At 31.5% G+C, this 15,017-nt stretch overlaps 1 protein-coding gene across 1 annotated transcript in view; it reads right to left on the bottom strand.

Annotated features, from left to right (window-relative positions):
• Positions 1-14,164: 14,164 nt before the first annotated feature.
• The window catches only part of LOC150099051 (neuron navigator 2-like), a 636,174-nt gene continuing 635,321 nt past the window's right edge, over positions 14,165-15,017 (bottom strand). The window contains exon 35 of the mRNA XM_090405801.1: positions 14,165-14,308. Coding sequence (XP_090261927.1) covers positions 14,165-14,308 — 144 coding nt within the window. The remainder of the gene's footprint in view (positions 14,309-15,017) is intronic.

Below are 15,017 nucleotides of genomic sequence, written 5' to 3'. Positions count from 1 at the left end.
TATGCCAGCTGTTGACCAAAATGATAATGCAAAACCAGGGGTCAAGAGCATGTGCAGCTGAAAACTTGCACAAGAAATCCATGCCAACTGGCCTAGACTTGACAGTTCCATTACTTGTCAGTTTTGCCCAATCCCAGTGTAGTGTCATATCCACTATCCAATTCCTTTCCAGTCTACTGGCAGGAACCAGCTTTCTTGTAACATCTCACTGCAGAACAAAATTCTGCTATCCCCTAGGCTGACTGATTTAACTGTTTTTCACATTGAACTCTTATCCACTTCAGTCCTTTAAGGTTTTAATACTCAACGAATACTTGAATATTTGTTGCTATTACTACCACCAACAAGATCTGCATTAACAAAAGCTCCAGGCTGACTTGCACTCAAAATCTTTCACACATACAGCACTGCAACCCTCCTACTTACCTGTCGTCATATGAAAATTAAGCAATCTGGAGTGGCCAAGTATTATGGGCTTGCATTGGAATGGCATTTTCAGGGCTAGTTGCTTAAACAGGCGAGTTGTTACACACTCAACAAATTGACTTCTATGCCATCAGTCTGCTGTCTATAGCAACCAACATCTTTCATGGGATTATGAACCTACAACCCACTGTAGCCTCATGGTCTTTTTTGCCCCTAACTCCTGTATAAATCAAAGCAAATCACTTCCTACTATATAATAAAAGTTCACTGCATGCTTCATCCTCTGGACTTTTGCTGAAAATTCATTAGAGGAATCATTAGTTCAGATTCCACTGTCTTTTCATTCTTCTCAAAACGTGAGAAGTTTTCCATAACATATCTCAAAAATATAATTGGAGAAAGTTTTCAACCAAACAATTTTTCCAACTCACATAGGTCAACCAAACAATATGTGATTCTGCAATTCTTAATCCACAGGGTCCCCTTTCTTGATTGAATGTAATAGTTTTACTCACCAATTTCTATATTTACAAGTGGATCACCAGTTACCTCTCTGGTGATCCACTTGTAATCTACCAGAATATTCTAGGCTTTCCTTCACATTTTTCATATACATAACCTTCTCTCACAAACTTGAAATCTTATTCTAATTTCTGCTGAATCCAGTATTTCTCTTCACTTGACAAGCCCTGTATCCCTCAAAACCTCTGAGATCATCTTCAATAACTAACCCCTGAATACTGATTTCCTTGATACAGCCCAGTTGGAATTAGGACAACCTTATGAACTTCAGTGATAGTAAAACATGGTCCTCTCTTATTTTGGACCTTACTTCTCTTACGTTTAATAGTTCTCAGATTTCTCTCTCTCTTTTTTTTTTTTAACTTCTCTTCTAGCTTTCCCTTGCATAAGCACTTTATAACCATAATCTCATCTCCAAAAACCTTGGTATCCTTTTCCACTCAAGACACTTAGCTGTACAGCTACTACTGTATTTTCTATAAGTATTAGCTAGGCAAGTTAGCATACTCACTTTCCAGCAAACAGGTTGTGGGTTCAAATCCCACCCTGAGCATGGATGTTTGTAAAGGCCAGCTGTGGATGAGCTGGTACAGCACATTGGGTTTATAAGGTTGTTTTTTTTCCTTCTTTTCTTTTTAATGTTCACGGTTCTGCAGAAAGGTCTACAATTTTTTTTTTCACTTTCCGTTCCTGGTAAGATGTATGCAAGTATACTTGAGAAACGGTTGAGAAGAATTGTGGAAGAAAAGCTTGGTGAAGAACAAGCTGGATTCAGGTCAAATAGAGGTTGTCAGGATCAGATCTTACTTTACGACAAATAGTTCATGGGAATATAACAAAAATCTGTATTTAAGTTTTGTCGATTTGGAAAAGGCATATGATAAGGTGCCAAGAGAGAAGCTATTCAATGTGCTACAGTTATATGGTGTCAATGGGGCATTATATCAAGCAATACTTAGTCTTTATTTGAGTTGTAAGTCAGCAGTTAGAATTGAAGTACAGGAAGATGGTTTAATGTTAAATCTGGTGTGAGACAAGGATGTACATTATCCCCTCTGTTATTCATCATCTATATGGATCACATTATGAAGGAAAGTGTTATTAAACATGATATCAGAATTGGAGATGTTAATGTCAGCTCTTTGCTTTATGCGGATGATGTTATACTTCTAAATAAATCTGCTACAAGTTTTCAAGATTCCCTGACTAAATTGAATAACTGTTGTAATAGATATGGTATGAAGGTCAGCATTAAAAAGACAAAGACAATGAAAATAGGCAGAATCATTGAAAATGTCAACTGTGTTGTGAATGGAGAACCTGTGGAACAAGTAAAACATTTCAGCTATTAGGCACGATTTTTAGTGAAGATGGTAAATTAAATATGGAAATAGACAACAGAATCAACAAAGCTGGTATGGTAGGAAGTCAATTGAATAAATTCATATGGAATAAGAGAGAAATTAGTCGGAACACTAAATTAGCTGTATACAAGATAGTGTTGAAACCAGTTTTAACTTATGGATCAAAGCTGGGTCACAAGTAAAACACTTAACCAAAGACTAGAGACCGCAGATATGAAAGTCCTGAGAAAGATTACTGGTGTGAACAGATGGCATCAATGGCAATATCATATTAAAAACGAGAATATTAGGAAAGAACTTGACATTGTCAGCATCCAGGAATGCGTTAGCAGAGCTAATCTCAGGTGGTATTGGTCACTTAAACAGAATGGGCAAGGAAAGATTAGCAAAACAAGTGTTCTCTGCCAGGTTGGCAGGAAAGCGATCCAGAGGAAGACAAAGATATAGGTGGATTGATACGGTACAAAGTGCCTTAGACGATAGAAATATAAGATCTGATAAATAATATTGGAATCTTGACAAGTAACAGATTGGTTTGGAGGAAAATTGTAGATAGGAAGTTAGTAATGATGTAAATTTTTTATGTAGTACTATTATATCCTGTACACCCTTTGAGGGTACATGGCAGGAATTTGATGATGAACATCCATATGAAGTGGAATTAGTTTAATTAAAAATCACCATCATACTTATACGAAGAAAAAATGGAATGGTTCTACAGGTTACAATGCAAGACTGAAAAAGCATTCACATCCTTTCCTTGTAAAACTTCAAAAAGTTCTGCAACTGTTCTGCAGAACTTGATTAAATTAAGTTTAAAGGAAAATCTCACATTAATGTTTTGAATAAGAATTCTGATGATTTGTGTTATTTAAAGGTCAAGTTCTCAATAATAAATGATGCAACAATTTAAGAAAGCACTTTTATTGGACCAGCAATTCATACACTAATGAAAAAATTTCCTTGTTGACATGTTAAATGATTAAAAAAAAAAAGAATAAAAAAGTGAAAGTTGGTTTTCCAAGTGTTACTACTATAGAGATTTCATTGCTTTGTATGCCTACAGCATGTTTTCTGTAGTTATCACTCTTAATAGACCCTAAAAAAGTGGAACTTCAGTATGCTTGTTCATTTTTGCTGATTTTTAATAAAAATGAATTACTCAATAAGAATTTATATGAAATGCAATTAGTATATATATGTAATTTCGATTCCTAAAAAAGTGAAGGGTGATAGCAATTTTAAGTCTACTTTTGTTTCAAGACAAAATAATCTTCAATTTGCTACTAAGATTTTATCAAGTGCCATTTGCAATATGAATAAAATGTGCATTAAAATTAAGTAAAACAATCACAGTTCATGAAAATTAGCTTTTATTTACAATATTTATAGTCTTGTGAACTAATCGAATGATAAAAAAATTTACAGAAGTAACACATAAAATGGGAAGGGGCATCTTGACTATATAATTATAACAGAATAAACATGTTATGAACCATGAGTTCAGAGATAATATAAAGTTATCATAATAAACATTTCACTAATTTTCTAAGAAAGCATATGGGGAGGATTTTGTCTTTGGCTTACAGTAATAAATTGTACAATAAGATCTTATACATATATTCTACATATAAATACAATTATTTCATCATGTACAGTAAACTACATTCATAGCATCCTGTGCCTAAGTACAGTTTAGCAATTATTACTATTCACAACTCTGTAAATTTTAAAAGCAATAATGGTTTTTAATAACAAAAAGGATGCCCATGCTGTTATATAACCAAATTTAATAGAATGTATTTTTTAAAAAATGTTGTGCAAAACTAGTTAGAGTATGCTCTTACAGTACCAACTTTATAAAAGTGTAAAAATATCAATTATTATTATATGCTTAAAATAAATACATGTAACACTAAATGCCTCATAAATACAGATAAAATTAATTATTTATTCTAAACATATTCACACAGACACCCACATATGTAAAAATAATACAAAAAATTCTCAAAATCTCATTGAGATATATGGACATTTTTGACAATTAGCACCTTGACTCAGTTTGTACATACTAAAAACCCACAACACTCAAAACTTATTTAAACAGAAGTAAATGTTTTGTAGCAAATTATGTATATACAATTTACAGTAAAAGTTCCAGATTATTCCACTTTTTTTCCCCTACATGCTACAAAAAAAAGGGAGGGAAAATTCAAAAAGTTTTATATAATTTACTACATATAAATTGATTCAGTTATATTAGCATTGGGTTTCCTATAAAATCTGACAGCATACCACAGCTGGAAATGTGTAAAATAGACTAATAAATATGCCTATAGCATTCTTAACATTTTTTAATATCAAAATATTCCTGATCATTCATATTTTGTTTACTGAATGATTTGCATATGACAACAAAATGTAATATTCATTTATCAAGCATTTTACATATTATGAAGGAATGTTGATGTCCTTTTTTTTTTTTTTTTTGCAAAATAATTGGTATTTCAACACACCAGATAAGAAACAATATAAACACCATGTATTTAGAAGAAGGAACTTCATGTTTATGAGATTCAAGAAATATGCAAAAGAATGAAGGATCAAAAAAGTAAAAAATTTTGGGTAAACGATGAAACAATACTGAATGAATAATAAGTTTTTCATTTTATGAAGTGAAAACTTAAGTTTTCTTAAACAGTGTTTTTTTTTTTTTTTTCCAATTCCAAATTTTCAGCAGTTTCAAACATATTGAAAGGTTCAACTACAGTCATATAGCTATAACATAATATTCATAACTTGATATGTAAAATGTAAGTATATCTTTTTCAAGTGATCAACACAGTGCAAAATTTACTTGCATGCAGAGCAGAATTTAATGAAATGCACATTTTTTAAATGTCCAGGCAGCACATAATCCATTATTCCATTATTTAAAATCATTCAAATTTCTTTTTTCAAAATTTCAAAAAATGTGTGTAAGTTCAAGTTATCTGCATCATAATATGTGTTGAATTCATTGTTCAAACATGCAATAATCCCACCCAAATATATAACACTAATGCTATCAAGACTTAGAAGTATGGCATGCACAACTAATGCTAAGAGGCCAGCATATCTGTTAATCATGTGCTCTCTGGCCAGTTAGATTTGTAGGAAGAAATACCAAAGTTTCTGGGAATGGTATCCCGTTGCTTTTGTATGAGGCAGTTAATTCAGTTTCTGTTGAAAAGCCTTTATAATGATTCTGGATGGGATTTAAACCCAGGTCTGCAAATGAAGGGCAAATGTCATATTGTTAGCATGACTATAGAAATGTTGCTTGCATTAAGGATTTCAACACTTTGTTACAGTAAGAAATGTAGTTCCACCAGATCTCCTGTGAACACAAGGTATTCCTGCCTATATTTTCATCCAAATTCAATTTAAAGCAAAGTGACATTTGTGCATGAAATTACATTCTTGAAAAAATTTCAGAGTGCTAATCATATTTTTTTCTCTGGAGTATGATTATATATTATTTACATAACGCACTGCAGGTTTACAACTTTTTGTGGCTGAGTTCTAATGAGTTTCTTTTAAAATCTGTGATACTTGAAAGATACACCTCCTTTATGCAGAGAATATGCTATGCTGTCCTTCTTTACAATAATTAATTTTTATTTTTTTTAAATTTTTTTTTTAGAAATTAATGATCAGTCTTAATGGCCAAAAACAGCCTGGTAGGTTACCATTTTATACAAATCATGGGAATTTCAGGAACTACATTTTTCCAATATCAGGGGAATGCAAGTTTGTGTGAGTGAGTGATCACTTTAACAGGTACTTTCACATTATTTTTCATTGTACCAAGTGTTAGATAATGTGCTCTTAATAGCTGATGGCCTTTACAAGTCTATCATATACATAAAATAACCTTGGCTGGTGTCACTGGCTTTATGGTTTAATGTACCTACTCTGCAACCAATAGGTTGTGAGCTTGCATCCCACTGTGAACATGGAAGTTTGTGATTGTCTAAGTGGGAGATGAATTTCGTTGCCTGATGTGAGAGACCATTTCCCTGCTTATTGGAGGCCTGAAGTGGCTTGAAGAGTTCCATGTTTGGTTTCTAGAGCAGGATTTCAGTATCATCTATACTGATAGATGTAGAACTTGTAAAGCTTTTATCCACAAACTAAAGGAATGATAACAGTCCGACAGGTATTATACAAATTTTCCCAGTGTGTACAAAAATTAATTAGCACAGAATATTCTGGTAAGGATTTTATTTTGGTACCATGCAGCTGCTGATGCTGCATGTTTGAAAGAAAATAGGTTTCATGTGGAGGATATCTGCAGAAGATAGTTGTTTACTGAAGGCCTGAAATGGCTTGAAAAGGTTCTACATTTGATCTCTAGTGTAGGGTTTCCCGACTATATAAAAAAAAATAAAAAATACAGTATGTAAATAAAATAATATAAAATAATAAAAATTATAAAAAAATTAGTCAGTCTGCCACAGTACTGATGTACTATAGGTTTACAACATTTTCTGGCAAGACATACAAAAAAATGTTATCTTTAATTTCACACATAAATCTGAAGTTGCATTAGCTTGGTTTAATTTAAAACCATGCCAATAAAACAATTTTGCTTCTGCCTCACACCCTCAATTATCCAATGGCGTTAGTTATGGATATACTCTGTTGAAAAGATTTTTTTTTTTTTTCCCAACTGCCAGGAGATGCATTGCAGTTTGATGCTAATGCATCTGGAAATGGAAACCAGAGTCAAAAATTTAGTACACTTTAATTAATACGAATGGGTTGTGTCACATTTCATTCCATGTTATGCAGCACTGCATTGAATCAAAAGTACTGTTATAATAATGAATAAAAATATAAAACGAACAGATTACTGTGTTTTGAGAAAATAATTCATGAACTTGTTTCTAATGTAGCATTAATGAGATGAGATATAAGCATGCACAAACACAATATACTTAAATTGTTATAGAACATACAGTAGATAATACATATTATTCCTTTTGCATTTGATATGAAATGCTCATCTACATGTACCACTGTAGAAATATATAGCTTTATATCTCACATTTTAATACATAGATAACTTGCATGTTTATTCATTCTTTGACATATTTCTTAAACCATATGTTTAGCTATCAGGAAATGAATCATTTATCCCAATAATAAGAATAGCAAATGAAATTATGCTAGCATTATTTTTAATTGTAAACAGACCGACAAATAACTCAAACTATCTCCAAGCATTAAAACATAAATAAACTTAGAGAATAGTCCAACATGGGTATGGGGAATATTTCAAGACTGAATATGTGATAACACCTATATAAGGCAGTTCTTTGCAAATATGTTTTCATGTAATAAATATTCAACTAGATTTTCTGCTACATATCTGTATCTACTGATTTAACATATCAAGAAAAACTGCATGAAACGTACTTTTTTTTTTTATGACTGAACATCTTCCAGCCTTGAAGAGGGATAATTAGTAATGGTGCAATTAATCTGATAATAACATTTTGATGGTCTATAATTTATTTATGTATCATGAAACATATATCTATGTATACAGAACCTACATATGCCCTTAACGGGGGGGGGGGCAAAAACTAAGTATCTCCCTACAGTAGTGGAAAAGGTCTTTGAGGGTGCAGACCACTTGTCTCTTCAGATAAAAAAACTTTCTCCTATACTGAATTCATTTTTAAGGGTGTTTAAGCAGCTATTAGTGTTTATTTGCCTTTCTATATATGTATGTATATATAACAAAACACATTACTAATAAATAAATTCAGTATCAGAAAGTTTCTTGAATGAGGTACTTGAACTGTAAGTGCTATATATAAACAAAACTGACCGTACAGCATCCAAGATGATTTGAATTTCATTCATCACAATTAAAGTCAGAGCCAAACTTCCATTTCAACAGAACTCAACTCAATTTTTCAGAATGTGTTATGTATAAATCTATCACAATGCGACCGATATGGAATTTGTTGTCTATAAGTTAATTCACAACCATTTTGTTGTAGAGCTAGACATCTACGCATCCTTGTCTCTCCTATCCACATCCTTAACTGCAGAGATTGTTTCTGTCAAAATAGATGGGTCATGTTTAAGTGAAATTAATCCATGAACACAGGAATCTTCTCCTTCAGTTAGTGGTTGAGCATAGATGTAATATAAACTGAGTGTGTGGTAAGTATTATTTCTATGTACACAAATGAAAAATTATATTACAGCTAACTCTCACTATAGCAAACTCCTAGTCCACAGTAACTGTGTGTCATAATGGATAGTTTGCAACAGCAAACATGTTTGTTATAAAGCTGTTTTTATAGTGAGAGTAATCAATGATTACTTCTGTTGGAAAGAATGTGATGAGCCTTTCAAAGGGTTTTTCAACTGAAGGAGAGTTAGCTAATAGCATTCTAAAGTGGCAAGATTTTTCCTACAGGAAGCTCAAGTTTTTATCTTGCAAACAAACTGGCCAGATAACACATGCAGTTCACATAGCAAACTATGCAGATAGGATTAACCATCCTATCACAGCATTAATTAGATTCATATGAAGCTAAGTCACTTCACCATGACAAACTATAAGGGTAACTGAGATACTTGGTAACTAGAAACTAACCGGTTTTAGGCATTAGAAGAAATGTATTAACATCGTTAATGTGCATTGTTCCATGCACATTCCATGTTCAGTGTAGGTTCCATGAATTCTAGATATCTGTGCAAAATAAAATAAAATAATAATGCATTTTATTATTACTGAATCACATCAGTTATGAGGTAGATTTCACCATGGATGGAAATGAGATTGCAATGGTTTATAGAGTCTACTTATTCATTATTATAAAGTTTAAAGTTTCATTATCATCATGGAAGACTAATCACAGTGCAAATATAGCACTTTGTAGTTTTTTACGTTACATTATACAATTTTTTTTTTTTTTTTACTATACTTATTTCTACATGAGGCTGCATCAGTTTAATGATATCAAAGAGAATATACAACAGTATATCAGTTACCTTACCCTTCATTATTGCCATTTGTGCAATTTTATACTTGAACGTATTCACACTGGGCTGGCATGAATTGGTCTTAATTTTAAATGCCACGAGGTAATGTGCAAAAATTTATCTTGAATGTGCTTTCCGGAACAAAATACTGCTTCTTATGAAGTGCATGACATGAATGATACAGAACTGCTTGCTTTATGATGGGTAATTTATAAACAGTAACTATTTAACTGCTGCTATGTTCACTAACATTTTTTTCTAAATCATGATAGCATAAACACTTAAAATTTTAGGAATTTTACTAATTTTAGTTCATTTTAAGAATCCACATATTTTTTCTTCATATATATAAAGATAGATATATATAGTCAGTGCAATCACATTTCATCATATATCAATACCTATGCAGGATCAAGGGAGAGTTCAATTAACTCTGAAACTTATCTCTGTAAATTTTCCTGCTATTATCAACATGGTCTCAACTTGTTTATTTTTCAAAATTCAATACAAAGATTGAATTCATAATTTATAGTGCTCCTTAATATATTTAAGCCTAAACAACATGAGCTATGTTATAATATAAACTAGCTCGTGTTGGCTGCCCAAAGTATCATTTAGACAATGTTTAAAATATTTTAGTTCCTGCTGGCATTCCTTAAAAAAAAAAAAAAAAATACAAATGGAAGTACTTATGGTAGACATAAAAATGAAGTTTACAGGCATCTATATACATGCAATGTAACAACAGGAGTTTGAGAAGCTAGTGAATAATAATGAAAATGTTATCAGCTACTTACAATGGAACATGAGAGCGAACTTTTTTTTATTTTGCATTTGCATTATGACAAGACTAGCATCAGATAATTAGGATAGTTTGTTCAGAAAGGCCTGGTTGGCCGAGTGGTCATCGTATCCGCTCTCCAGCCAAAAGGCTGCAGGTTCGAATCCTGCTGTGGGCATGGGTATTTGTGATTGTCTGTGCAAGTACTAGTGGTGGTAGATGAAGAAGTTTGGTGGAGTAATGAGCCGAAGAGTTGTAGAGTAGATGCCCTCCCTCGATGAGTCTTTGGACTCCCTGGAGGTGTGATGTAATAATAATAATTCAAACCTAACAGAGTTGAGTGATTTCCCTGGGAAAGAGACCTAATGCAGAATGATCAAATTTCTTGCATGAACTATTTTTATGTGTGTTTGTATGTTGATTATGAGTTTTAAAATTCAATAAGGATAAAATAGACACCACCCCACCCCACCCCACCCCAATGTCATATTTTTCACTATTTGAAGACATTTTAATTTCATTTAAATTGATCCTTATATAATGAAAAAGTCTGCTGCAAGTTGTCAAGAATTACTTTTTGTTTGAGTTAGTCTGCAAATAATAATGTTTTGTGTAATGCTAACTAGAGGGAGATTTAATATTTGAAATGATCCAATTTTATTTGATGCTCAAAATATATAAAAATAGAAACATTAGTAAATAGAAAAAGCAAGTTTTAATATCCACATTTATAGTTATCTCTACTTCTGTATATGTTGACTAGTCTTATCAGAAACCAGAGGAATTGTGAATGTTACTAGGAAATCTAATGTTTTGCTTAATGTAGTGAAGGGTGCTAAGCATGATTATGATAGTTATTTTTATCCCCTTTTTTCTGTTTTATTTTACTCACTCATATTCTAGAATATGGTTGATTAAACAGAAATCAGGTATTTTTTTTTTTAACACAGAAATTATGATCCATTGTAATAAAAGCACAGAACCATTTTTCTGTTCAGGAGGTGATTCTTGGTGATAATAGAATTTGTACATAAAAGGTGTTTATTTTCATTTAACGAGTTTCAATGCAATGAGAGTTTGTATAGTGCATTTGAAGGCATGTGAGGAAAACTTTTAATTTAATAAACTATAAAACTATGAAAAAAAAAAAGATCTTTAACATTACATTCCTCCAAGAGGATGACAGTACTTTCAAAGTGAACATATTTATGATAAAAAGAGTAAAGCAAAGTATTTTCTTTATTATGGTGAATAGTGGAAAATAATTCTGATTTGTTATGATTGAAACTAATAATATCTACTCGTCTTATTAAACTATCAATAAAAAAGAGATAAATTTTGTTAGAAAGAGCCCGTGTGTCATATTTCTTCTTTTTCATTTCTCTTGAAGTGTTTTTCGTATACAGTTAGTATGTAAGAGCTGCATGAAACACCTTTTCATTCTTTTCCTTTTAAATGTTATACTTAGAAAATCCTTTACTAGATGCACACTGTTTCAACTGCTCGAAGTCTGAATTTCTTAAACATTTTGTTTGAAAAAATGGTAAAGTAAATAACTAACCAAGAGAAATACACTACATTTTTAGGTTCAATTTCCCATGATAAGAATTTTCCAAGATTTTCTTCCAATGTCAAACGTAGCAGCTATGCAACAGAACAGTCTTATTATAACAAAAATAAAGCTTACATAATCCACTTACTTGCTGTAACAGCCATTCAACTTAACATGAAAGGAAAATGCCTATTTTACAAAGAACAAGTAACAATCATAAATGCCATTTTCCTAGGAATGAATTAGATTCATCATCAACTTTTGCTTAACCATTTGGCCAATGGCCCATTGTGACCAAGTTAGCTTAATTTTGCAGACCAGGCTAGGAGAGATAATATCTATCATCAATTTTTCCCTACTATGCTTAATTCATGTATTTCCAGGGTAGATAACAAACTGCAGATAAAACTGACTCAACTTTATCTGAAAAATACCTAATAAAATTCCTTTCAGAACAGACAGGATCCAGTCTTTTCCCAGCAAGTGACCAGTAGAATCACTTCCTAGAAAGTACACTGTTTTAATGCAATAGTTTATGAATGCTGCCATCAAAATGTAAAATAAACGTGTTCTCATGTTCCAGAAAATAATATTATTCTAAATATTATTTAGAATAATAATATTTTTATTATTCTAAATAATATTTAGAATAGTCATTTTCTCCATGAAAATGACTTTCAAAGAAAATAATACTATTCTGTTGTAGAAAACTTTAAAAAGAATAGATAATAAAATGTGTAATTATTTAATAATTTTTTAAAGCTAAAAGGCAGAAGTGTCAAATCGAAAAAAACAGGCTACTCACATTATCTTTTACCTAACTTTACCAAAAGAAGGGTATTATTCTTACAGGATTCTCATTTGGACATAAAACTATTCCTTTGCTCATCAGGAAGTTTTCATAGTTCAGGGTGCAATTTCCAATTAGGAAAAAGGCAAATTAAAGTTCATAAATCTGACTATATGACTTGCTGTCCATTCATATCAACAAGTCAGAACTCAGGAAGTGGGAAAGGGGCAGGAAAGATTTTCATAAATAAAATACACAGAATTTTCAAAAGTTTTCTTTACTATATTATACAGGTATACACAGTTTTTATGCAATTGTGAATTCCGATCCCAGTGCTTTGTTATATTATAATTTGGAAAACTTTGCACTAACTATATAATAAAAGATGTGTGAGACTTTTCGAAATATGGGAATGCTAAATAGTCACTTTTGATTAAATAAAAAGTGCTGTTGAACAATTTTCTCAACAAAATCATCACTGTTTTGACTGTGAAATTTATGTAGTTAAATTAGTTATATGAGGTGTATGATGCCATATTAATTTGCTTGTAAAAAAAAAAAATCCTAAAGTGAACTATTATACGAAAACCTCACTTAATACACAAATGCAATTATTCAATCTCAACCATAATAAATTTGGGGAATATATCAAAAATTCTTTGAGTGGTTTGTAAGATGAAAAATGCAATATGATTTGAATGTGCGTGATGGACAAATGTAATGCATCCATAAGGTATTCTTCTAGCAACAGCTTCAATGGTAAAGAATGCTAAAAAAAGGAATGGGGTGGGGGGGGGGCTTCCCCATGACGGTTTCTATATTACATTTGTGAAATATATATATATATAAAAATTCATGAAAGTTTCTGACATGGTCAACAGCTTGAGTGTTTCAATCATAATAAAAACTGAAATAAACATTAATCTGTGGTGGGAAATAAACGAAATAAAATCAAGTTTTAGCATGAGATAAAAAAAAAAAAAAAAAAAAAAAAAAAAAAAAAACGGATAAAACCTTAATAATAGTGCTGACATAAAATTAAAGGGATGATAAGATGAAACCTTAATCTGAAACTGCATTCTTTTGCATTTCAGAAAATTATATACATCCCCCCCCCCACATAACTCTAGTATAGTATGTAGAGATGAACACACATCTGCACATATTTAACTGAATAAGTACAATTAGAAATGCCTTGATTAATTTTACAGTAATATATTTAAACTCGACTGAATTAAAAACTGAACCATAAATAAATTCATGGGTATTATACAGGGATGCGTTCATTTCTAATTACAGAAATAAATCACACTCTTCAAAAATATCATATATTATTTATATATACAATGTGAGATAGATCACCTTAAAATCACTGTATATCCTTTCTTTTACAAATATTTTACTGATGTGCAGAAATTTAAATTGCAACATGGAAAGAAATTGATAAATCCATCCACATCTGATATAAAATCAGGAAGAATTCTGATATTTGCAATGCTGAATAGGTAACAGTATACATATAATTTCTGAAAAATATTACTTGAAACTTATGTAAAAACAAATTTGTAAAATATATATATATACACATACATACATCACATTTTTTGTATAACAAAAAATTTGCATTCAGATATTCTTCTCTGTGAAGTCACAAAAAAAAAAAAAGCTCGCACAAGGCACTAGATAGTAGATTCTAGTCCAGAAGACATAAGATCTTCAGTATGAAGGCCACTACTCTGGCTATCTAGGCTGGTGGAATCACTGTCTATGCTATGAGGACTAGAGTAGCTAGCTGCCTCTTGGAGGCGCATCAGCATATTTAACTAAACAAAAAAGAACAATGAAAATAATTAGTCATTTATCCACTTAAAGTAAATATAGTGATTTAAATATTTACAACACTTAAGAAGATTTAACAGTACAAGTAATTTCTGTATATTTTTATTTGTTCTATCATTAGGTATTTCAAATGCTAAAGTTCACATGCTGATTTTTTTTTTATCTTCTAGTAATCAAAGCTACTTATCTCCTTCACTCTGGTTAATTGAATAGTTGATAAAACTTAAGTCACCTTCACACAAAATTCATCAAATTCCTGCTATGTACAATACTGGTAATAGTACTACATGATTAAGTTTGTTATTATTATTATGTGATACCTCCAAGAACTCGTTGTGGAAGAGTGTTCTACTCTGCTATACACATCACCATCTCCACTATTTAGTTCTCCAATTACACATAATACCATTTACTGCTCACAAAGATTTTTTGTGTGTAAATTGGTTATGTTCTCATAGATTATTTGCCTGTATATGGGATGATAAAACCTAGTTTCCAGGAGAAAAATACCTGCTACCTATCTATGGGCTTGACTAACTCACCTTCAATTGAAAAATCACATGTCAAGATTCCCCTCATCATGATGAGAACTGAACTCGGGCCTTTTCCAATTGAAGGGTGCAATGTTCCATTGTTCTTCCAAATACACTATGGAGGTTTGGATTACTAATTTCATATCAACAATTTTCCTCC

Source organism: Typopeltis vanoorti, chromosome 15 (assembly GCF_054136105.1).
Source record: "Typopeltis vanoorti isolate ZY-2024b chromosome 15, IOZ_Tvanoo_1.0, whole genome shotgun sequence".
Classification (NCBI taxonomy): Eukaryota; Metazoa; Arthropoda; class Arachnida; order Uropygi; family Thelyphonidae; genus Typopeltis; species Typopeltis vanoorti.
This window is presented reverse-complemented; position numbering and strand designations above follow the sequence as displayed.